The sequence below is a fragment of the Leiobunum rupestre genome, chromosome 1, assembly GCF_980474605.1.
Source record: "Leiobunum rupestre chromosome 1, qqLeiRupe1.1.hap1, whole genome shotgun sequence".
Taxonomy (NCBI): Eukaryota; Metazoa; Arthropoda; class Arachnida; order Opiliones; family Sclerosomatidae; genus Leiobunum; species Leiobunum rupestre.
Window position 1 is genome coordinate 56,834,152 of NC_143384.1, and position 26,817 is coordinate 56,860,968.

Here is a 26,817-nt window from a genome sequence, read left to right on the forward strand (position 1 = left end):
GTGAAAACGTTTATTTCTTCAGTCATTTATTGGGTACACCAATTTGAATTCTATGGAAAACATAGTTAAATTTTGGCTTTAATCCCAATGTTAAGGGTTATTTGAGCAAAGAGTTTTAAAAATACCACGCGCTGTCATAGTGAAACCACTCTTTTATTAAGTTTTTAACGTTAAGGATTCTTCTTTCTATAAACGAAGGTAATACACTTTGTCTTCATTGTATGCACGCGCTTTGCATCTATAAATCTTTTTTTGAAATTAACATATTTTATACATATATAGAAATATTTTCAACATTTCGATATTAAAGAGTAGTTTACTAGTAACGTATTTTGAAATGATATGATGAATTTAGTTGGTTTCTTAAACCCCATCATCTTGATCTTGAATGGGAGATGGCATGTATCGTACAGAGATGCGTCTTTGCAAGCTCACTAGAGCCCCTTGCAGAACCGCTTCATTGGCAACCGCGTGTGGAAGAGTCACTTCGAGAAGTGGGTTTTCATCCATAGCTCTCTTGATGGCATCATTAGCACTGTCATTGCCGGACCAAGCCCTTCTAGCAACCTAATAGCAAATATAATAAACATATTTTTATGGGAGAGGACATAATAGAATATTAACTTTGTGTCAGAAGATTCAAAAGCTTTATCTGATATGAACTTAAAAGGAATATGAATTTCCATATTTACGGTGAAGCAAGGAATTTCACATATCTTAAACTAGGTTAAACAGGAGCTAGCAGTGATAGGTGCTATTTACGTTAAAAACCACTCAGCGCTGGTCAGCAGAATATTTTTCTGTTTTTATTTCTAATCCCATTAATGCACTGGCTATAGGACTCATTGCCGACAGCTACATCTATTAAGCTGTCGAGACACTAGAAACGCCGCTTGAGGGAGATGAAATATCAAGAAGTACCAATTTGGTTAAAAAGAACCTTCGTACAAGAAAATTAGGTAGCCAAAATCTTATACCAAGTTGCAACCTCAAAAAAATCGAAAAATTGTAGTAGAATTTGGGCAAAGATGTCAATAGTTAATTGCGAAATTACGACTCTGACTGATCAAAGGTTTTTTTCTTCAATGTACCTGTTCCAGCTATTTCAATTCCGGTTTAAAAAAGTTAACTTAGTATTATTTATAAGCTATTTCTCTTTTAGTTGTCTTGCCCTTTCTATCGTTCCAGCTGAGTATACATTTTTCGAACATCACAGAAGGAGCCTATTTTCAAAATATTGACTTCAGCCTAGTTTTCACTTGGCGGAAAATCACTGACAGAAAGTTCGACGTTTTAGCATTTTCACTTGGCGTTTTTTTAGTGCGGAAATAAAGCGATTTTTTTCTGGCAGCGAGTTCGTCGGCTTTCGTCTGATAGTGGCGAGTGTAGATTTAAGCCTAGGCCTAAAAATGGATGATTTACCTGATCATAATAGTGAACTATTGATTAGAGCTCATGTAAGAATTTAAAATTTAATGTTATTTTACATGAACTATCGTGTTCAAAGAAATATGAGTAATGTAAGATCGGTTTGTGTGAAAGAAACATACTGGAAAAGAAGGCAACAAGGGTATCAAGAAAAAAACACGTTCCAAATTTCACAGAAAAGCACGTGGCCGAGTTCCGGATGCAAGAGGCAGGAAATTAACCATCCCCCCTGACGTCACAGTCACCTTTCGAAAATGGTTTTTTAATTGGTTGAAAAAGAGCGAAATCGCCCAACTGCGCGAAAAAAATAGAAATGAAAATTGCGACACAAAATCGAAAACCGACGGAATTTCCACCCGGGGTCGACGGAAATTTTCGCCCATTTTCCGTCGACGCCGGGCTTTTTCGGCCAAAAACCGCCAAGTGAAAACCAGGCTTTCTGGAAAATGGAGTTTAAGTAATAATAATAATCAGTTAGGATATAACCCAAGTCACGACCTTAGGCTCAAATCATCGAGTAACTTTTAATGCCATTGATTCAGGTAGCAAGGTTATGATGCGTAGGAGGCTGGTGGCAAGCAGACACGAGCACTTTTACTATTACCAAGAATGAATTGAAGTTACAAAGAATATTTCAGCGTAGCATTAACCCCTGGTACCATCCTCACAGCTTTTGTGGAGAAAGTTCGTCTGCATTTAAGGCGCATTCAAGGTCATACCATATAGCAAACTTGAATGGGAAAGCAGACGAATTTAAGTTACAAAGGCTGCAAGGATGGGAATCAGAATCCTGTAGTCCAATATTCTTAGTAACTTCAATTCATTCTGGCTATTCCTTTTAACCTCTACAGGGTTTTATGGAAAGGGGAAACTAAAAAGCTTAGAGAAAAGCCCTCTAACCAGTGGTAAGACAACCGGCCAAATCAACACAGAAGGCGAAAGTGCAAACCAATCTACCACCCCAATTCATATAACGAATCACAAAAAATTGTTGAAGTGTATAGTGATTTAAACATGACTTTAAATTTGTAATTAATGACTAAATTATATATTTTAAATTTTGATACCCAGAATATGTCATGGCTATTAATTTTGGCATTACTAGTAAGTATTTTTAAAAGTGTATATTATAACCATGAACTTACCCCGTTTGAAACATCCCACGCCAGCATGTTATTTGCTCGCTGAGAAGCATCCTGAAAAAATAGCATTTGTTAACGGTTAAATGTCAAATCAGATGTTATTCACAAAAATCCGTTGTATGAGAACTAATTACCACTTTTTTTAAGGAACATTTACATTTTCTCCCTCTCATATGTTAATAATATACTTAAGAGGTAATCACTGGCAAATTATTGTAGAACTCGGTAAATAATTAATAAGAGCTAAAAATAATTAATTTAGCTAAAAATATAAAAGCCGGTGCTTATGGCTATAATTGGTTCTAAAGCAAAATTAATAAACGAACATAATACCAATAAGTATGACAATGAGCAGCAATTATAGCTGAAATGCGGTATTGTGAAATACCTGTTTAGTTCAGCACAGAGCTCAATAGAGTGTTAATATACTACTACCAAGGACGATAATATACTAGTAGTATATTATCGTCCTTGTTAGTAGTATATTAACATTCTCGCCCAGTTCCAACTTGGACCTTGCAATCGAATTGAGTAGTATTATAACTGGGCGAGAGTGTCAATGTCGAACAGGTTGGGTAAGAAAATTAGCGATAAAACAATAGGAAGTTCCATAGTTATTGTGATTACGTTACTTATTGTAGTGTTACCGTGATAAGTATTTTTAGCGTACCTGTGATCCGTCTAAGAGGAGACCAAATCCTCCATTTATTACTTCACCCCTGAAAAAACATTTTAATCTTTTTAAACTATAAATGTACTTTCACTATTATTATGTTCGCTGTTTCCGTGTGTTTAATGTTTAAATTGTAGTAGTTTGAAACGGTTTAACGGTTTGCACATTTATTTGGTAGCCTAATCTGTAAGTGCTGCTCTTTTCAATTCAATTGAGGACTCACAAATTGACTTCAGGGGTCATCGAGGGAACCTCTTCAAGTTCCACATTCGCTTTGGTGAGATAGATGGCATCATGGGGGTGGACAATTTACATAATTTATAAGCCTTCCCCTCAAACCAGCAGGGAACAATAACGTAAAATAATATTTACATGGTCAGACACTTATACTTTATGCTCGGTCGAAAATTCAAATTTATGATATAAAGGTAGACATGGTTAATACAGCAAATTATACGGTCCTTAGTTTTCTTAAGAAATATTGGTTTTATCTGCAAATAAACTTTAAACTTACTAAAATATCTTGAATTGTTTGTTCATTATAAATTTAAATTCATCTATAAAATTGTCCGTTTGTAGGTTTCAATTTTATTTTTCTTATCGCCAGGGTAGTCCCTTCCCGCCATGCAGATCACCGATACTAAACTGCTTTCTTCCACATCCCCCCCCCCCCCCCCCAACTTCCCAAACGTTCCTACACCTCTGCTTACACCTCTGCTGTGGTTTTTTATGGATTACTGTGATTTAATTTTAATAGTTCTCTGAAAGGATTTACTTACCATCCAACCCCACCACCATTATGTAATGCAACCCAAGTGGCTCCTCTGAAGGCATCACCGATACAATTCTGCACTGCCATATCTTAAAAAAAATTAAAGTTGGGAATTTAAATTTGCTATTCAAAATACTTATCTCCTTATATCCCTCTAGTGAGAAACCATAGACAAATATGATTTAACATTGAAAATTATAAGGGTTGCCGGTTGGCAATACACCATTTCCGTCAAATGGATTGCTCAAGCAAAGAAACTGACCCGCTACCTACTATCCAAAAAGGGAATTGATAAGCATGTAACTTCATTTTCTATAATTTCTAAAAAGCGTTAATTTTATCTGCTTTCGAAAAACAGCAGTTGATGACGAAGCTTTAAATATTGAAGTTACGTTTACAGGTTGACCGTTATAAGCATGAAATTCGGCAACAGAAAAAAAGCAGGGTGTCGCCGAAAAGGGGATTATAAATCTACTTTCAGAGTCTCAGTGGAGTTTTTATATCTTAATATTGGTCTTAACTCACACGTAAGTAGACGTGCGTAATAACACTTTGAGAACAGTATTTGATAAAATTTACAATGGCTGTTGTAAATGTTTAATAAATAATATGAACAAATTTTCCGTTTCAATGGTAAGCTAGTGAGCAGACGCACTTACCAGCCGTGTACGCCGATCCGTCATAAACGTTGGACGTCTCCCGGTACGGACTGTCAGTGCCACTGACATCGTGATGGTCTCGGCTTAATAATATTGGTCCCTTTAAACAAATAAATTACCTTCAATAACATTTTTAAGTCATTGGAAGAAATTTTCATAAAGTTACGAATACAATTGCAACAAATTTCCAAAGACAACCTAAAATAAAGATTATCCATTGGTCTATTCCAAGTGAAAAAAAATCATATAAGAAGAAAACTAATATCTCAAATACGCCAGATTTTTCACTGACTGACTGGGAGTTGTAAGGTGAAAGAAATAGTATATCTCATGGGCATTGAGCCATATGTTGCATGCGGTGGCCAGAGCCTAAAAATGTATTAATAACGTATTAATGAATAAATTTGAATTTGAATTTGAATTTGCCAAATGAAGAGGTATATTCTGAAGAAATATCGCGTATCGCAGGTATGAGTTATTGATTTTCAACGGGGGTTATGAGAAGCAGCTGACTTTTAAATATGTGTTCCTCTCAAGAAACCCAAAGCTATGTTTTTCAATTTCCAAGGCATCACCAACCTTTGAGGGGTAAATAGTGTACTCTGAAAAGTGTTACTGTATATGGCGACATATTGTGTGCGTTTGGCTTTTGGTGAATGATTAATTAATTCGTTGTTTGAAGTATGAGTAATGCGCTGAATTTGGAAAGGGTCTTGGGTATTTATTAACAGTCTATTTCCGTCAAATGTTTCAAATGCAGCCTCATACCTTGGTCTGTTTTGTGGCCACTGCATCGTTGAGGGCTGCTGCAATTCTCAAACGACCTTTTTGATCGGCATATAAGATTCTCGCTTGAATTCCAACCACCTGAAAAAATTTCATTAATTTAATCGTATTTTTCAGCTAGATACCATCAGAAGCGTATAAATTAAAGGAAACGTCCAGGTTGGGTAAAACTCGGGTCTATTTGAAAGATCATGTTTAAATAAACTCAAAAATATCAGTCGTAAAATTGTATCTTTTTTTAATGACGAGAAATTAATTTTTAAACGAGCCAAATTTACCGCCAAGCAATCTGCCATTTTTTGTTTCGGGGTGACGTTTTAGGACTTTAATCACGCGCTGTTCGCGCTATAACAGGCTTTAACAGCGCTCTGTTCCCCGCGCGCGCTTGCTCCGCGTGCGGTCTGCGGAGGGAAGTAAATAAAAGGCTTTTATGGTGGAACTATCTAATAAGGTGGGTTTTCTTTTAGTTTTGACGGGCTGTGACTCGCCAACGCACACTTTTGAAAGGACAGAGAAACGAACCAAAAATGTGTGCTTTGGGTTTTCGTAGCAAAAACGCAACTATCAATTCAAGAAAAACTGTTGCATTGACGTCAGGTGTGTGAGATTATCAAAAAAATATATACCACGTCACCCTTAGATATTATCTTGATCTAAGTATGTAAATATTATTTGAATCTAATCATTATTAAATGTTGGCCAAAAAATGGGCTCTTCGAAACAAAGCAATATTTAGAAAAAGGACGGTCTTCAGTTAAATGCAAGAGTTATACTTATAAGTATAAAGCCGAAAACATACCAACTGGTTTTTCCCAGCCTCTTTAATCCATTTAATATTGTCATCGTATTGTTGTCTCACTTGGTCAGGGACTGAAATCAATTTAATCATATATTTTCAAAAACGTTGAGACCAAAATACAGATTTTAGATGCTCATATTTAAGACACCTTATAGTAAGTTCGTAGACCACTTATAATCTTTTACATAATGTAAATTATAGAGTGTAATGTGTAAAATATAATTAAAAAATATGTGGTATACATAATTAGAAAAAAAATCCGAATCCGGGATATATGACCCTTTTTTACAAGAATATTGTTATACCAGGTAATATTTTTTTCGGTGTACACTCTCACGTAGTGTGGTTAAAAGTATAATAGACTATGTACCCTGGATTAAAAAACAGAGAGCTTCTTGATTGACGATTTTGTGCAAAAGCAATTACCAGCTTCCGGCATAAAACCTCCAAAAAATTAGACTCCATAACTGTAATGGGCCATGGTAACTAATTTTTTCTAAGATCTAGCAGGAAGTGGATAAACGCTTTTGGCTAGGCGCTAGGGACAGTGATTTAGAATCTATGGTACGAGCTCTATATTATCTTTGATAATGTACAGAACTCGGTGCTAAGTGATTATAGTTTGTGGTAATGATCAGTATCAAAATTAATATCAGCCCCTTAAAAACTTTCCCATACAAAATTATTCACCCAATTGTCACATATTCAACAACTTGAAGCCCACCAAATTAACTAGATTGAATCTTACCTCCTTCTTCAAGAATTTTTTTTATTGTATCTTCAACAATTTTGTCTGTTAGAGCTAGATCTGCTTCGCTGCCAGAGAGGCAAACCCATCTAAGGAAGAAATTCAAATTGGTTGTTTCAATTCAAGGCTTAGGTTTTCTTCTGCTTAGGTTTAAATTAACTTCCTGGAGTTCCTGCCAACAAATACCCAGGTGGAAGGCCGACCGCAGAACACGTTGGTCTACCATCAGGGTATCTGTTTGGCAAGAAATTAAATTTAAAGAGTGACAGGCAGAAGAATACCTAGGCCTTTAACGACCGAAATCTATCGGTACGCCCTCTTACGGTAGCGGGTGAAAAGCGTCAGGTGTGGGTTATTAGCAGACGTTATTTTAAGAGTGGGAGGAATTCAGGACTGTGGAAATTAGGCTTTTGAATAATTTTTTTAGATTAAAACCGGTTAATATTCCCAATTAAGAATAATTGTACACAAGGGCGCATCCACGCTTTGTAATAAAATTTGTACGTCTTTTGACCTAAAAGCTTCTGCAGCCGCCCTTTGAGATTAAAAGAAATGAGTAAATAGCTGAAAACCATAGTTCAAAAACTGAATCGTTAATTTAAAACTTGTGAACAGATTTTCCTTTTCAATATATGCTTTTTTATATTCCGGCTATAGCAGACGATACACTTAGCGCTACAAACCGAGTTGTGACAACACTTCTACGCCCCAGACTTATTAAGGCTAGAAACAAAAAAAAATTGCGGTGCTTACCTGAATGGGCCAAATCCCATAGAGAATATTTCTCTAAAATGAAAATAAAAACTTGAGTTAAAGTTCATATCCGATAATCATAAAAAAATGTTTGTATTATTCAGAATAAAGAGTATTGTTTTCATCTTTATTATTGGAAGATACATTTTTAAGCTTGCTCAATATATTGCGCTGGTTAACATTTCGAAGTCTTAGCAGAATCAAAATTGCCATTGATATTTATAATTTTAAATACCATTTTTCTTAATTTCTCGTAATCTTGAATTACACGAGAGAGAGAGAGAAAAGAGATATTTAATTCGAAAATAAAGAACACATAAGACATGATTACCCAATAATATCTTGAATGTAAGATGGATATCTGAAACAGAGTCCCATTCCTGTACTCGCAGATGAGACGTAAGCTCCTATTGAAAGAAGTATAAAAATTTTCTTATCAAGGAATATGCGCTTTCATAAAATCACTGTTAATATCAGATTAAGGATTTATTTCAGGAGAATATTCCTATTGAGACATGACGGCACGAACGAGGAGAGGGTAGAGGAGTGGCGTCACTGTTGTGTGCTTCAATTTAGTTGGAGACACGGTTGTTGACTTTTTGGATTTTTTTAAATTAAAAAAATCGTTTTATTTGATTTAAATCAGATTTTTATTGATTTTTTAAAGTTAAATAATTTGAGTACAATGATAACGTAAACTATATTTTAAATTAATTTTTATTAAATTGAATTATTAATTATCACTAAAATTTAATTGAATTTTCTCTGAATTGAAATTTCTAAAGAACCTACTTTTGTACATTTTCGTAAATACATTGAATTATAATCAACAAATCACTTGGTTTAAATAGCGATTTAAATCAGACAACCCTAGTTAGGGAACCAATGAGATTCGAGGTTGATTTTATTTCTAGTGGAAGTATGAGGGGGGTTGGGAGCAATGCAAAAATTCGGCTCCCGATGTATCAAATAAATAGTTTGTGGATAGGAAGATAAAGGAACTTCAATTAATAAAAAAATATGGTTATGAGTGTAACACCCAATATATAACTACGGCTAACGAAGAATTTGGTAAATGAAATTTATACTTTGGTAACGAAAATTGTTTGCAATAAAATAACCTCGGAAATAGTTTTCTCTGTAACCAGAAGTTTATCGTGAACGAGAGAAGTATCCATCTCACAATGAAATATGTGCCTTCGGAGGCTGAGATACTTTTCAATGGGAGTCACTTCGTCTAACGATGTTAAATGTAAATATTGTTCAAGGAAATATAGCCTAACCATGAATTTATTCTTATACAGTCATGGTTGATTCACGGTAGTTGATTTTAGCAGGGTTAGGACTCTACGCTCAGCCCCATGGCAGTGTCGCTGTTGCAAAGAGAAAATTGAACCACCTAGTACGAGAAGAGCACCTCGTCTATTGGTTCTAAAATAGTTAATGACAACTTGCCTATGATGCTCTAGCTTTACCGATTCGTCATTGGCTATTCTCGGGCCAATTGGAGAGGGCATGTAAAACGATAAACGTAGTCCTGCCTCTATGAAAGCCACATCGTAGTAAGGCGCTCGATAAACGTTTTATATTCATAGTTATATATGAATAAAATCATGGTATGACATATCGCCCATTAAAAAAATCAGAGGGAACCAATTCAAGCTAATACAATTAAGATAGTACAGGGATATACTTTATTATATACTTTTGGTATAAGTAGTAACAGGTGAATTCGAACTTACCAGCGCGTTGCGCTTCTAACAAGAAGGCATTTCCGTAGTCGAAGAAGTACATCCCAGCATCCGCGAGTTCCCCGATGGCATCCGCGTGACGCCGCAAACTAAATTAAAAACTTCCTCAACTTGTGAATATTTTTTTTAAAAGCGAGCTTCGACTAACCTCTCATGAACCATCTCTCTATAGTCTTCGGGGTGGTTTTTCATGATTTCCAAAGATTTTTCGTAGGTCAACTGAAATTTTCAAATTATATTAATAAAGAAAAACTTGCTTCCTGGGACAATGACTTGAGCTTTAACAAAATAGAGGTTTTTTTTACTGATGGGGAATGATTACGTTGAAACGACTTTTAGCATTGCCCCAATCCCCCTCAAGAAAAATCAAATCAGTCCAGCATATCATTGGTTCCCTAAAATCGACGTCTTAGGACTCGATTTAAGTTCACGTCGCTTACGTTTTCCTTTCGTGTCGTAGGAAAAATCGACTATGATGGTCAGGGGCGTACCGAAGGGGTCGGATTTGTAGGGTGGACAGTTGATTTCCCAACTTTATTCCCTATTTTCTCGAGTCTTGAGTTCGGCGTATGGTATTCCGGTTGAAATTTTGGGGGGCGGGGGCTGAAAACTCTACGGTAGGACACACTTTCATTTGGCCAACTAGACCTGAATTGGCCATTCTTCCAAACTTTGGGGTGGAACCTCCCCATGCCCAACCAATTGGGGACGCCCCTGATGATAGGGTATCATCTCAACATGTCGTCATTCTTCCTACTCTTGGCTACAATCTATATTCTAAATGAATGTTTTTCTGTTTAAGTTTGGACAGTATACAGCTTACCTGTACAGGAATGTATCCGCCACTATTAGGCATGTGGCAAGAGGTTTGGTCAGATCCTAATTCCACCAGAAGTTCTCCGGTGGTTTTGTACTCATTTAATATTCTTTCCCTTAATTTAGAAAATTAATTAATCAATGCTCTGAAAAACATTTCTTAAACTTTTATGAAATTCACATCTATAGTTTTAAATTGAACAATTTTAACACTTTCTCGGAAAACTAAAAATATGCGCATACCGAGTTACTCGGACCAATCAGTCTTCGAGAATTGAACAAAAGACGCGAAAATTGGAGCAGATTGGCCTTCCAGTCGAAAATGAATTAAAAGTTATTAAAATTAGCACAAAATCTCAACAGTAGAGCCGCGCGCCACTGCAGTAGAATGGTTTCGCCCAATTTGTGCTAAGCCTAACAATTTGAAATTTCAAAACCGGTTACGAAGAAACGGAAAACCCCTTTTATTTTTCCTGCCCACCCACATCTACTCGGTTCCCGCTGCTTTTTTTAAATAGCTTTAGGAAAAGAGGTAATTTAATAATTACATTGATAAAGTATGGTTTATAAATAAGTACTAATGCCAGTCACGTGATTTTATAATTTCCATTGGTGGGTGAGGGAATAATGCTCAGCCATGATGCTGTGTCTGCGTCTTTGGCCGCCAAAATGGGGCTGCTACGATTTTTACAAATCATGACTGGGAAAATTACTATTATGGTTTGCTTATGAGTACGCAGTAAAACTTGTACGGTAAGAAAAATATCATTTAATTTGATATTTTCAAAATCTCCAGACAAATTTCGAATAAAAAGTAATATTATCAATCGAATAATAGCGCCACATTGAGATATCATTACTTCTCTTCGTAGAATGGTTGGTTTTAGAAAAATGAAGAAATAAATAAGTAAGGTTTCGCACCCATATCCACGTACTTTAAGTCTGGTAAAAAAATTTCACCCGTTCATACTCTAAAGGGAAGCCAGTAGGATGACTGTAGGGAAATTTCTAAAATCCCCGCCTTTAATCACTGCTAGGTGAGCCAGAATGGCGGACGCAGTAAGTGGCAATGGTAGCTTCCATGCTTTGGCGCGAAACAAGGTCTGTATGTTTCAATTTTAACAGCTTTAGAAGGTTACTTTACTCGTAAGAGATATTTAATAGACTTCCAATAAAAGGGCCAGTTTGATTATTTTGGGTGTAAATGCTGTTATGGTTATTTAATAACAATATAATCATAACATAATAATAGTGCACGTACCATAAATCGACGATATTTCCATGATAGGCAATACTCGTACTCTCCTTCCTAGCTCTCGACTCTCTGGAATTTTAAATAATTTAAAAACTAACTTTAATTTTTCTTTCACTGAAAAGTAGGATCATCTTTAAAGCGGCGATTGCAAGGAAATAATTTACCTGATTCGTCTCATCAAATGGTCCAAGCTATAGACAATTTCTCGGACCCATCCCTGCTTAAAACGCTTATCGATTACACTTTTGTTCACCTGAAAAACATAAAGGCTTAACGTACGTTCCTGCCAAGGGTCTTATTTCTCAATTGCAATCATTCTGTGTTTTGCATTGGTACAGAATAGCGTTGATGTAAATACCTTAGGTCGCCACAAAAAAATTAGGCTGACATTGTTTAAAGCCAGCAATGTCATTACATGTTTCCTTTACTTTAACCAAAAGTATATAATATGTCTTACGAAAGAAGAATCTATCTCCATATCTTACGTGGCTAAGTATCGACATGAATCTAATTAACCCATTAATATTCAACTCTATCATTAGCCACGGTATACTCTGAGAGAACGTCGGGCAGAGCCTATTTTCGCGCCATAGTTATTTACGTTTTTATGCCAATAATAACGAATTCGGAAATGATGTTAGTTCACGGGAGCAGAATAACCGCGAAATTATTTATGACGTATGGTTATCGTTATTTTGTTAAAAATAAGGTTTAAATTTATAAATATTTCTACCATAAAAATACGAAATGAAGGAATCTTTTAAAAGCGATTCTATCGAGTGCCTGTGAGGTTTTAAACAATTTATACATACAATCTCTGAAAAGCGAAGCCTCGATGATACTTTGGAAGAAAACCTGAGTCAGTGTTTACCATATTATTATTATTAAATAATAAATAATCCGTTATAATATTATTAGAATAAAAAGCTCTAATAATATTATTAAATAAATACATGAATCTATTTAATTTAATTTAATTAAATAAATTCATAAAAAATACTTCAAAAAGGAAACCTAAACATAACGTGTCATTTTAGAAACTAACGCTTCCTCCTCTTCCTGCTAATATCACGAAATACAAGAAATAAAACTACTTTGCTAGATACTTCTAGAAACATTTCTAGTCAATTTCTTTGTGTTCGTTGTGGGGAAAATGTTTCGTTTCAAATATATTAACTGACAGTTTGTAATAAAGTATGTTTAAGTGGCATCATCAGTAACGTAAATACGCAACAAGGCAGCTGTATTTCCATGCGGTTCACATCTTTTAGATGTTGTGTTACAATGTCTTTAACTACTCTGATCAGTCTTTTTAAATACAATGAATTTTGTTCGCATAGTCGGGGCTGTGGAAACTTTACTTGTAGCAACCCTGTTTTTATGCCAAAGTAATCCTTATTATGGTGGCAATAAAAATCTATACACAAGTGTTCCGAAGGGTTTCGTGTTTAAATAAGTATTTGACGTATAATTGTAAAATAGGTTTGAAAACAAGAAAATTGCTCAAACTTCCCTGCTTTTAGTGGCAACGTTATAATTGAAAGTGTTGGTATTGAAGATAGTAAAAGTACAGTTTTGTTATATCTGCATAAATGCAATATACTTAAAAATCTTCGAAAATCATAACATTTAACAAATGAAAAAGGTGTCTTAATAATCTGTAAGTGAAAACACGCACCTCAGCAATAACACCGATACATCCGCTAATGACAGCTGCTTTCGCTTGGGCTCCACTCATTCCGCCAAGACCAGAAGACAAGAAGACCTTTCCACTCAAGTCGTTGGTTCCCAAATGCTTCCTTCCAGCATTGATCAAGGTTAACTGAAAAAGATATTTCATTTTGTATTTTGGAATTATTTTCGAGTTACGATTTCAAATAATAATGTACGATCGTATAAATACCCCGCTTGATAAACTGCTATACTAAGAGCAAGCCCGATGTATGATAAATATAAAATATTGTTTGATAAATATCCAAAATTCGATTATTTTTGCGTACTTTTTCGAAATTTTGAAAGGAATTCTCGTACGCTTTAAGATTTGTAAAATTTCCGTATTGGTTGTTCTTTCAAAACGACATAACGGAAACAAACCACTTTTTAGTAGCTTAGGTTTCCAATAATTTACAAAAAAATCTTTTGAAACGCACATCTTCAATGGTAGCAAAATAGGGACGTTCCCTTTTTCAATTTCAAAATGGAAAAATTCTGTGAAAAAATGAACTTAAGTTCCTTCTATTGTAGGTATTAAACAGATAATTAAATAGGTGGTGCCGCATTTTCTTATGGCAAAAGTTCAAAAATTATGTGCTCTCCAAAGGTACATCTAGAAAATATCTATCCACAACACCACTCCATTGAATGTTGGGTTACTTTCTATACAGCCCGTACATCAACAATTTCCATAAAAAAAATTTGCTTACAGTGGTTCCGTGGACGATTCCTTGTGGGCCGATGTACGCATAGCTTCCAGCAGTCATTTGCCCGTACCTATTGTGAAAACACTAATAATCAAATAGTAGCTTGACTTTATTTAATTCTACCATGAATAACGAACTACATTGGGCAGTCTGCCCTCATTTGCGAGAATGGGAGGGACTTCGTTGTTGTCACGTTGGTCACGCGCCACCGCTCAGAAAAGGTTTTGTCAGGCAAGGTTTTGAAACTTCGTAATTTTTTCTGCCACAGCTTAGCACGAAATTTATTTCGTAAATTTTTAAACACTTATCGATTGAGCCATAATTTAAAATATGAACAGCAAATACCTTTATTTATGGCTATCAACTGAATTTGTACTAATATGGGTATTTTTCTAAGAATTACAATTTCATTCGCCTTTTAAAATGTGCATTTCCAGAAAAGTTTTGAGAATGGAGTCAGCGACATATACTTGTCTCCTCATTGGCTTTAAGGCCTTTCAAACCTGGCCTACATAGACGATTTAACCTAGGAGCAACAAACACAAGGAGAACGCAGCTAGCCTTTAAACACACTAACGCAGTGTTGCGTACAAATTTCATTAAGGAAAAACCTTTACGCTGAACGTTTTACAGAAAGGGGGAAAACAATTTCCGAATTTTGCCCTTCCGACGGCAGCAGGCGCTAAACCGTCTAACAAATGAAAAAATGTACACAAGAAAACGCACGTCTACGTCTTTTGATGGGTTGCTGCCTATTTGTGTGGGGTGCTGACTTTGTTGCTCCTAGATTTAACAAACTTCAGATACTAAAACACGCTACTAGTTTATAAATCTTTGTTGGCATAATGACTATCAGGTTCCGTTGATGGCAATAAATAATATTTTTATTTCTAAAATTTTAAACTAAATACGAAGCTTAAATAGTCCATTTATGTTCCAAGTCTAGAATTTGTCATTATTTCGCCGAAACAAGCGCCAGTTTTCATTACGAAAGTGTTTTAATTTTAATAGGCCTTGATCGCCAGCAAATGTTAGATGACCAACGAGATTTCTCACCGTCGTTAAGGTGGCAAGATTTTATTACAAACGTAGTGTGATACACATAATCAGACTGATAGCACAAAGGCATCACCCATCCTGGTCCCAGATGGTAGAAAGGGTATAGTTCGATGTTCATAATACAAATTAATACATTCGGGATAGAAGTAAAAGAAAGAGCTCAATATTTGAGGATGTACCTACATTGTAACCCCTAGAGCGAACATTCGATCGTAATCTAGTCGAGTGGAATAGTTGGGAATGACCATTCCATTTGTGATGACCATTCTAGGCGAAGAAGGGTTTGAGGGGAACAGGCCCAGAGGATGTCCTGAATACATGATCAGCGTTTGCTCTTCCGTCATTTTCGATAAATATTCCATCACGAGCCAAAACTAAAAGACAAAAATTATCCTTCTCTCGGATTTCTAAAGTACAGTTATCTCGATTAATAACGACTTTCATGGGGTCTGCGATACTGGCGCAATGATTTTAGTTTTACGTAACTCTGCTCAAGTAAGTAGGCCTCCTATTTTTTACTTTCTTTTGGGGCCCCTTAAAGGGGAACGGTCAAGCTTTAACCAGTTAGATAGCCCTATAGCCCAATAAAAACTAAAATTTATGGCGAAAACCGCGTCAAAAATATTGAATGGATAATTTTTAATAAAATAAACAATTTTCGGGAAATCGAAAAGCGCGCGTCCACCGCGACACCTGGTGAGAAGTCGGTGAGACAGAAAAACAACGTAAAAGCGTGCGCTGCTGTAGACGCAAAAAATATGTTTTGCACGCGAGGTGCGTTCCAGTTATAAGATACCTTAGCCTAAATTGCGAGATTTTAAAAGTTAGGATAGTTCGCAAATCGCTCGTACGGGGTTAGGGGCGCTGGCGGCAGCCCCTAAGATGGCGGCGAAAATTCAAACCCAAACACCTGGCGTTATTTTTCGTTTCAACGTTTTAGGCCAAAAGCTATTTTTTAAGACAAAAAAAGGTACGTGTTAGTATATTGAACGTCTTGTTAATCGTTTGATACGAAAATAAGGCCATATTTGGAAAAGCTTGGCCGTTTCCCTTTAAGACGATTTCGATGCCCTTTCTGTGTTATTTTAGGGAATTTAAATGTTAAACCCCAAACGCTTTCTCTAAATTGTAAATTATTTTACATTCAATGTGTTATCAGAGCCCCAGAATTATTGTTTTACAAATGGCTCTTCTCATTTCCGTTAAATCATCGGTAGGAGTTTGGAATTTGGCTGTTGTTCTAAAGACACGTTATTTTTTCATATTTAATTGGTGGAGTTAAGATAAAACCTGTACATTCCCTTTTAAACACAACTTTAAATCGACTATTCTTTTTTAATTGAATTTGCTTTTAAGTTTCCGTCAGAGCAAGCGTTTTTCGATGGTTTCATTCATGATATTCAAAATCGGTATCGCACGTATTTCGTAAACCTAAATACCTGAGCCCAGTTGGAGAAGACTTGTCCGTTTCCCCCGTAGGTGACAAGTTCGTGAGGATATTGAGCTACTTGTGGGTCTAAATTGTTCATGATCATTAACATGATTGCCGCAGCAGCCTTGCATTTGGTCGAATACTCATCTATAGGATACGCTCTGAAAACAAATTAAAAAATAAGAATTATCTACGCACGTTGCATGGGTTACCTCCGCAACAAACTTACCACTAACATTGCAAGCAATGCCGAAAATATCAAACTAGGACAAAGCGATCAATTGTGACTAACGGTATATTTTCCATTTATCTTTCATCATTTAACCATAAACGTTTTTCAAAAAGAGTGATAAAACTTCGTCTACATGGACGAGACAATTACTTTAGCTACTGATCTTTTCTCTCGTATTGTCGGTTTGATGGCGATAAATAAAGCGAAAAAGCGTTTTGGTTTCATATTTCGAAATAAATCTTAAGAGAAACGAAGAGCATATTAAAAATAATCAATTTTAAATTTCCTATCAATAATTTAAATATTTTGCCGAAGTAAACGCAATTTCTAATTTTGAGAGTCTTCATATATCAGAAGAAAATAGGGGAAGTACGTATCTGTAGCTTTGAGCCGTAGAAGTCGTCGTGTGACCCACGAAAACGCCTTTTTACGCATAATAAACCAAACTGAAAAAGTAGTCCTACTTTTGTTTTGATTCAACACGGCTATAATCGACGAAAGCAAATACGCCTTAGCTCAAATAGCAGAGAATGAGAAGGGCAATATGTTACAATTGTTCAATTTAAGAAAAATGACTTTTTAAACGATGTATTCATCCGCGATTTCCCGCTAAACCGTTTTGGCGCGAAAATTCGTGAAAAGTGACGCCTTTCCAAAGCTGACTAGAAGCGTACTTCCCCCTATTTTCTTCTGATATATTCAATAGACCTTGCTCTCAATCGAAAATTGGCGTTAAAGAATCCTTTTCTCCATTTGCAGCAGCTTCATAATTTTTTTCATTTACTTAAATTCAATACCCCATTAATATAAGGGATTTCCTCCGCAACAAAATCTGCTAGCTAGGCTAATATCCAACGGGTAACAATGCATTAGAAAGCGTCGTGAAGCCCTTCATTCCACGCGAGCCAACAGCTCACTTACACAAAATTTTACAAACTGGGATCGAACCGGGGTCCTCTGGCCACTGCCCACTTCGCCTTTCAGTAGCGCCGAAAATTTCAAAAGCCATCAGATGAAGAGGACAATATTGGGCCCTTCAGTCAGTGCGACAGAAATACGATATGTTATGTTAACTTTAAAAGGCATAGACGATTTGAAAGAGTTGGAAGTTAACGACCTGATGTACCGCGCATGATAATAAAAATTATCAGCTAGACTAATACCCAAGGCACCACCTTAGGCCAAGTCATCTAGCGACGTTTAATACCTTAAACAAGTGGCCGGGTTACAATGCGTAGGAGGGTGGTGGCAAGTCCTTCATACCACGCGAGCCAACAGCTCTCTACACTAACTATTACCGTGAACTTCAATATTCAATTTATGTTTCGATATTAAAATTTTATTTAATTATTTTTTGCATCTGACTCACCTCAATAAATTAAATAACATTTATAAAACCCTGTTCCATTCCGCAATGCTGCTCGAAAAAGGTTTATTGCTTGGTTAACTATTTTAACGGATTTTCGCAAATAATGGTCAAATATACGTACTTCATTTCGATGGTCGGTCGAAACCGATACATGTAGATGTGTCCATATTTCATCAGTTCTTCAGCGAATTCTGAAGCAAGTTCATTGTGAAGCTCCGTTGGGAAGTACCTCAAAGCGTTCATCAATGCTCTCTTAAATTGGATTAAAAATTAATTTTACTTTTTTACTTTGATATATTAATTTTACAAACGAGTTTTTCCAAATTAAATCGCAAATAATAACAATCTTTTTAATGAAATAATTTTGGTCTAGTTCCGTCTGTCGCATAAAATATCATGAAATCAAAAGCATATTCCTTAGAGAAAAGTAATCATCTTCTTATACTACAAATTCCATTCGTTTGAAATCCTAGTAGCATCTTTCTGATGTTTGAAATTATTCCTGATAAAAGTAATTGATAAACCATTGAATCATTCACCAAGCAGGACAATTTAGCGTTAAAGGAAAGTCTGACAAAACCTCAAAAGCGGTTCCAATTACATAATTTTTAGTCGAATTACTAAGTGAATATCTCAGTAGTGGCTGGCATTTATGGAGTCCATTCTTTAGTCTCTAATCCAACTCAAACCATACTCCTTTGAATAGTCCAGATTGAGAAGTCGGAATACGGGAGGGGGCTAGCGAAATCTGAGTGGGCTGGGTGGACTTTCGAGTTGGACTTTGACAACAGCATGGACATATTGCTCTACAGATACGTTATTGACCTAACATTTTAGGATGTAACTTATGTGAGCACACCCATTACCTAATCACGTGAATGTATTGATTTCAACCATTAATATCGAACTATATCATTACCCTTTCTACCATCGGGGGCTAGAATTGCCGGTGCCTTTTTGCGTTTTACGTAATCACTTAAGCCAATCTGGACACAAGCTTTTCTCGTTGACTCAAACTTCAAAACATTTCCGCGAATGGGCGTATTATCAGGCGAAGAAATTGTTTTTGCAATTTTCATAAAATGACCTAAACTACTATAAAATCAATTGATCATAATAAATAAAGGAATTTGTTATTAACTTATTTGCGTTGAATCCAAAATCTGCCATTATTAAAAGGTGGGCAAAAATGTCCACCCACCCTACGAAATTTGAATTTGATTTAGGCGTATATGCGTACTAAAAAAGAAATAAATTTCACGCTAAGGCTAGTCGTCCACCTGAGGTTACGTAACCGTATGTAGAACGTAAAATAACCGAAAGATGGCGTCCTTTATTTTTGTTGAAAATCAGCGTCTACATATTAGCATCAGAGGTAATGGACGTGCGCTTTTTGAAACGTAAATAAATCGCAGATAGAACGTCATGCGACGTGGAAGTGACGTAACGCTTTCGATACGGTTACGTAACCTCTGGTGGACTACTAGCTTAAGCCTTTGCAATGAAATTAGCCAAATCGTTGCTCATCGAAACAATTTTTGAGGGACGGCACGTGACCAACGTCATAATAACGAAACCCCTCCAATCCGAATGAATGAGGATATTGATTTTTTAAATGCATGCATTTATGGTAATTAGTGATCACTACAAAGATTGCAGAGTGTTAACGGGTTGATTACAAAATAATTAGGGAGCGATAACAGAATGATAATGGAAGGACAACGCTGTCATTAAGTGTTGATTCAAGGAATGTCTAGTAATAAAGGTCTTAGTAAACATTTTATAAATATGACAGTTAGGGGCTATCTCGTCTATTTGTAAAGTTGTAAGACTATCACCAACCCCCTAAGTTTGAATGGAGCATAAGGGCCCATGGTTTCAGCAGAAGACAGGCGAAGGAGATATCAAAATGAGGATCTACGCTATCTGGCGGAGAAATCGAGCAAATCCTCCCAATCCCCCTCACACCTACCACCTATACTACCTCTTGACATCTATGAAGCAATTTCCGGTAGTTATCATTGGGGATTCGTGCTTTGGTTTCGGTTTTTTCACCACCATGTAGATTCATGTAGCCAGCTTGGCCAGTCATTTTATCTGGGGTCAAAAAATCCAGAAGCGGAAGAGAGATAGTTTTATTAGCAGTCAGAAAGGCGCCATGAAACGTTTTTGAAATCGTTAAGCAAGAACCATAATGATAGTTCTGGGGAAAGCTTGGGAAACAAAGAGGGACTAGAATTCGAAGGTGATAATTTTTCTGAGGTTCTTCCAAACATCAGTTCTGCTAAGTATTAAAGCCAAAATTATTAGAAACCCTACTATCTCTGCCGATGTGCAATTTTCATCCAATTTAAAAGAAGTGCGCTTACACGCGTTGGATATTAGTTTAGATAAGAATTGCCTTCCAGTTCAACCTAAACTCAATCCTTTACCTAAAACTTTAATTGGTGGGAAAAATCGCCGTTTCATTTCTTCCTGGTACGACAGATATCAAATTCTTGGATATTCAGTTGCAAAGAATGCGGTTTATTGCTTTTGTTGCCGTCATTTTTAAGCAGTAGAGCTAATGGATTTGTGAACGGATTTTAAGATTGGAAAAATATGCGAAAAATTTCGAAGAACATTTCACTTCGAATAAATATCCTCGTCAACATTCCTATAAAATGTATTTAGACTACACTGAATTCAAATCTCGTGGATCAATAGCGTGCCAGGTTAATGACCACCATAGACTTGTCGTAACTAGAAAGAGAGAGGTACTATCTGCACACGTGGAAATCATAATTTGTTCTCAACAAGATTTTGCACTTCAGGGGAAAACGTCTGCCGGCAAAATTGGACTCTGGAAATTTTATTGAAATTTTAGAACTTTTGAAACGAAAATGTCCCGATTTAAAAGCCAAATAATGCCATAATACATGTACAACACTGTACAAAATGAAATAATTGGCATTTGTGCAAATTTAGTAAGGTGAATGATTGTCGAAGAGGTCATCGAATCCGTTGGGTTTTACTCTGTAATTGCCGATGAAACCCGAAAGAATGCAGGGGCAGAGCAGTTAAGCGTTTGTATTCGAAAAGAATAGAAAAAGGTCTCGTAGAAAGATTTCTAGGGTTCAAAACTTCACAGATTTACATAAGTTCGATTCTGAGAGCATCAGCTTGGCAATTATAAATCTTTTGACGGAGGGTGGTTTAAAACTGGATAATTGCTTTGGATAGACTTATGACGGGGCAAGTGTAATGAGTGTACAAGTAAAAGTAGTGAGGGTTTTCGTACATTGCTACGCGCATCGCTTAAATTTAGTTTTAGTTGACTGTTGCTCCTAAATAGGCAGTTAGGGAACTACTTAGTTTGGTTCAGGCTATATAGAATTTCCAAAGCAATTCGATTATTAGAAGTGAATGTTTTGAAAACTCCCAAAAAGATCTTGGCTACATGAGATACTTAAAATGCCACAAAGCTGCGGCACTTGGTGGTGGAGTAAAAAAAAAAGGTGTTTGTTTTTTTAGAAATAAACTCGATTCGGATGATTCCGTAGTTTTAACCTTAGAGAGTTAAAAGGAACCACCTATGCACAAAACTACTAATTCGCGTATTTTAACTTTAGATAATCTAATTGAAAAACGGAAAACCTAAGGAGGCTGCTGAGTATTGTGGGAATATATCCCAATTACATAACTTTAACAACTTAATATTAATTGTCGCACTATACGAAGTATTAGGCTTAACGAATTCCCTGTCGAAATACTTGTAAGGTTATTTTAACGAAAGCCGTTGCCATTTGCCAAGCTACCATTAAGACCTTAGACGAATGTAGGAACTCGGAACGCTTTGATTCAATTTGGGTAGAAGCTACTAAAGTCGCAGAATCTGCTTTTATTACATTACCTGATCAGCGAACCGATAACTTTACGGAAACGTAAAATAATCACTAACAAGACTAAAACCTAGTGTGGTAACGTGTACAACGGGGAGCAGGGAAACGGTAGCAAAAACCCTGATTGACCAGATGAGATCCACCCATTTCGAATTAATTGATAAATTTATTTCAGAAATAAAATTTCGACTATTGGAAAACTCTGGCCTATTTAAAGGTATAATGGCGTCTGTTTCTAACTCGGAAAGCTTTCATAACGAAAACGATATCGTATAACACATTCCATTGGTTTCAATTCGAACTGCTGCGTTAAAAAGCTAAATGAAAATAGCCTTAAATTTAATTATTCCCAAGAAATTTACCAGTGTAATCGACTGCTTCCACTATTTATTGAAAATGGCTGCTGGGTTCCCTGACCTAGTTAAATACTATAAAATTGTTTCTTTCTTTCATCACTGTGGCTAATAATATCTCTGAAATAAGTTTCAGTTCACTCAAAAGAATAGAAACACGTCCAGTCTGGCTACACTTGTCGATAAATCGTGAGTTGACGAATTGATTAAAAGAAAACCCAAGGTTAGTGGTCGACGAATTTGGGAAAAAATAAAATCGAAGAGTTGTCAGGGGAATTTTTTTTAAATCATGTCAAAGTTTTAAATTTGTTAAAAAAAATCCTTTAAAGTGGGGCCTCTAAATCAGGTTGGGCCTACGTGCAGAAAATTCCTGGTGGGGCTACTGTCAGCCCCTAGTAAAACCACACAATAAACAGGTTTTTGGGTTAAATTTTTATATTTTCATGTTACTCACTAAAAAGTAAATAAACGTATTATCATAAGTTAAATTATAAAAATAACCAGGCCCGTATAAAGGGTTGCCAGGGGATGCTCAGCGCCCTCAAATGAATACTTGAGCATCCCTAACCCGACCGACCCCAAAAAAAATCGATTACTGAACTACCAACATCGGTTACGTGTATTTTTAATAATATATTCTGTTTTCAATGTAATCGAAATTCATAATTTAAAAAATAACAAAAAATAGCTAATTTCGGTATATTTACTAATATCAGGAGTGGGAGTTAAAAATTAGCGCCTCCCAAAAAAATTTAGCACCCCCGTATTTTGGTGGCTGGTTACGGGCCTTAAAATAACTATGAAAATTAGCAAAAATTATTACGGAACTGCTTTTCAGAGCTATTACGCAATCAAGAATTAATTCAGCACAAAGCTCCCTAGGAACCTAACATGCCTAAGGCCAAATATGCTACTTCCAAGGACGAAAAAATAATACTCAATTGGGTTGCAAGAGAAGTCGAACTGTGCTAGACTGTCAAAGTCGAAAAATAGATTCGGTAATAAAATGAGCATTAACACAATAGGAATTGCTATATTTAGGGTCATTATGTTACTAAGGGTATTGTGCAGATTTCCTCTCAAAGTCTCAAAGCATAGGGCTCATTTAGAAAATGAACAATCAAACTGGCTCAAAAATGAGCTAAATGAACCCAGCCCCAGAGCAAAGACGGTTGATAAAGTATAAGTTTATCTTTAATTTTGCCGGTAGCTGTAGATGCTATCGAATTACAGAAACATTCAAGGCTATAAATGTATTTTTTCCTCTCGTTATACAGATAAACCACGACATAGACGCCACGCGTCTTCGAAGTTGGGAAAAAAAGGCATTTACAAGAAAAATACGTTTAAAATTATATTGACACTCAAGGCTAAGTTCAGTTTTTGATTAGAGGAATTTATTGAACAAAAAAATTAATATTCTACCAATTAAATATTTAACTAATTAATATTTAGGAAATCTTTATATTATTATATTAATTGGTTCAATGTATTATAAAATTATGGAAAACTGCGTTTATTACAGACTGGAATAAGGAATTTTTCTGACGCGAGTTCGGTTATATATATCAACCGATATGTTTAATATCTGGGTACGATATTTTTGTTGAACACCGAGCCTTGAACTAAATAACTACGGGGACTTTTCGGTGGCACTGAATTTTCCTCGCAAGCGCAGGTACGATTATTCCCATCCCTCTATCGAGAGAAATACGCAGTGACTGGGTATGCACGAAGGCGGAAGTGCATGCAAGATTTTTAAAAACCTTCGCACGAAGGTATCTAAAGGCATGGGTATATTTAAATAGCAGCAGACGCTTCCTAACAAGACCGCTCCATGTAATGCCTTCGCACATGCGCAGTTGCTGCAGATTTTTCTTCAGGGAGAGATAGGAATAAGCGTTTTCTAAAGGAGCCGAAACGTCGTTATTGTTAACTAGTCCAAGGTCAAACTTCGGATATTGAGAGAAATGCCCATGCAAAATGATATAGTTAAAACCAAATAATGTATGCATACAGTACATCTTAATCATGAACTATTTGCATATATAATTTAGAACGAAATTATTTGATAAATGTGAATATTCAAATATATTATTTGATGTTTGTAATTACCGGAATATTTATAATGCAAGGGCTATTAAAAAACAACAATTTAAAAATGTTAGGTAATTAGAATGATATAATTTAAATAACTAGGAAATATCAACTAAAACATAATTCAAAGATAAACAATTCATTGTCAAAGTAACTTAAAGGGAATATAACCTCTGATATTTCTTGTCGCCCTCCGAGGGTTCCAATATTGTCCGCTGCCTCCCATGGCTTTCCACACCTGCGGCGCTGATAATCGCTGATTGTGAAGGGATAAATGGAAATTGATGGGGTCTTTCATAAAGAACGCGTTGGAGGTTCTATTCCCTTTAAGTGAAAAATGAGAACCCCTATTTATATTGGTCCAACGGATCAAACAACGTTTTAAAGACTGTACCAAAAAATATATTTAGGAACATTTTCGACCACAAACATTTTGTGTGGACCTTTTCACCTCACGTTTATACTCTCTGTGATATCATGCAATTATATTCTACACAATTATTCTTCGATTTTTCACTTAAAACACCTTACAATGAGATATATTTCTAAGGCTTGGTTCGTACGAAGGACTGTGCACAAAATAATAACGCAAAACTAATCTCACCCATGTATCGAAGAGAAACAATTGGAAAGACCCCCATGTTCTTTAAATTACGTAGCAACATAAATAGCCTTAAAGGATTCAATTTATTTCGAAATGAAAGCTTTTTATTTAATTTTTTACCTCTAGACTAAAACTAATGATAATTTAGGTTTCGGTATAAACTTATGATATGTGTATTTGGGGGACTCCTCCGCGTCCCCCTGTAAAAATTAGTAACGATAATACAAACCCTCTCACCCCCTTACTGCGTTACGTAATTTGTGAACGACCCTCGAGCATAAATAATTCTTTAATAATTTTTCTAATTTTCGGTCATTTCTTCCGCACGCTATAATAAATATTAAATATGAAATGCGCGTTGCATACCCTTTCTTCTGCAGGAGACAACGGGTTAGTCCTGGGAGGGGAATGCTGCACCGAAGGGTCCCTCACTTTGGAGCGCAGGGGCATTGGGTTCAGAGGAAGGCCCTTCGACAACACAGAGAGGTCCGACATTTTACGTTACAATTCCACGAAAACTTGAGCGAAAAGAGCCGTTTCTTGATCGGAAGAAAGCTGCGTTTCCTCTCTAACAGTGACAACGAGTAGAGAGCAATCTAATCAAGAATAATCCAATATCTCGTATATCTCTTATTACAGACATATCACGTTAAGTTCATATCTTTCCGCCGAAAAAATATAGAACACTTCGAAGCTGGCTGTTTCGGCGAGATTTTTAATTCTTATATTTTTACTTTGCCGCACCAATGGCGCCAACTAATTTCCACTAATTTCCATTTACCGATAAAAACAAGTAAAGCATATTAATGATTTCGAGTAAAGGTAGAGAGGGAGTAGCGTTTCCAAACCTTCAAGAACGAACTTGTCCGTAACAATTTTTTCTCCAACTATAAATCAATTAGGTTAACTTTAGCGGCATGTGCTCAAGCGACTATGTGGCTAAAATAGTTGAAGGGATAAAAAATGATGGATAAGTTTTAACGTGATTGCGAAACGCAAGCTTCCACGTGTAGAGTAACTTTTCAATTGCGAAACTCGATTTGGGAGAGACGCGAAAACTTACAGAGTGAAGTTCAGTTTGTTGGTTAATATACGCTAAAATAGAAAACTTGAAGGTTAACCAGTTTAGTTTTAAGAGCGCGTAGCTTTCAAGTTAATTTTCACTTGTAGGCCGAGCCAACTTAGAGATTTCCATTTGCATACAACGATAAACATTGAACAATAGATAAGATCTTTTTGGAGGGGTTACGCCATTAGAGGCTGATTTTCAAATAGCCGATGTCTTAAGAGATGGCGCCAACAATCTAAGAATCATATGAAAATAAAGAAAAATATTACTTTTTTGCGTGTTTTTACAGAGTTCTACCAACAATGTATTAATTTATTCTTAGCTAAAATGTTGAGCCGATCTATGGGTATCATGGTAAAATTTTCTTCCAGCAAGAGAGAGCGGATGGTAAAACGTCACTGGCGTGAGCTTCAATCGCGATAGTAGACCAAATATTTTGAATTTTAGGAAGTAGCTTACTTTTTGAGCAGGAGAGGGATTTGGAGCAGCAAAAAAATTCGTCTAAGCCTAGTCAATATACCTAAGTAGAATTAACGGCATTCTTGGCATAAATGTTTACATAAAACATCACTTAAATAGTGTTAAAGGTGTTATTATATACATGTATCAAAACACGAATGCATGGAAACCGCTGAATGGAAAGAAGATTGTACAGAATAATCTTTCAGTCGGATTATATAAATAGCATTCGAGGGAGAGTGTTATTACACAGGGTGTTT

At 36.0% G+C, this 26,817-nt stretch overlaps 1 protein-coding gene across 1 annotated transcript; it reads right to left on the reverse strand.

The window, feature by feature from the left end:
- LOC149963339 (urocanate hydratase-like) lies at positions 1-25,613 on the reverse strand. Its single transcript, XM_090180460.1, has 21 exons — positions 25,396-25,613; positions 18,216-18,346; positions 16,501-16,654; positions 15,245-15,435; positions 14,006-14,072; positions 13,261-13,404; positions 11,747-11,835; positions 11,589-11,651; positions 10,335-10,443; positions 9,660-9,730; positions 9,503-9,600; positions 8,092-8,167; positions 7,761-7,793; positions 7,008-7,096; positions 6,260-6,330; positions 5,443-5,541; positions 4,675-4,774; positions 4,023-4,104; positions 3,241-3,289; positions 2,574-2,624; positions 1-567 (listed from the first exon to the last, which is right to left on the reverse strand). The coding sequence occupies exons 1-21, from the start codon at positions 25,522-25,524 to the stop codon at positions 364-366; spliced, it is 2,100 nt and encodes a 699-aa protein (XP_090036586.1). The 5' UTR covers positions 25,525-25,613; the 3' UTR covers positions 1-363.
- Positions 25,614-26,817: the final 1,204 nt, after the last annotated feature.

Excerpts from the sequence above, each read along its gene's own strand:
- LOC149963339 (XM_090180460.1), bottom strand. The coding sequence starts at position 25,524 with ATGTCGGACCTCTCTGTGTTGTCGAAGGGCCTTCCTCTGAACCCAATG. Across the intron at positions 10,444-11,588 it reads GGAAATATCGTCGATTTATG|GGAAAGAATATTAAATGAGT; the intron begins GTACGTGCACTA and ends TTCTAAATTAAG. Across the intron at positions 3,290-4,022 it reads AATGGTGGTGGGGTTGGATG|GGGTGAAGTAATAAATGGAG; the intron begins GTAAGTAAATCC and ends ATGTTTTTTCAG.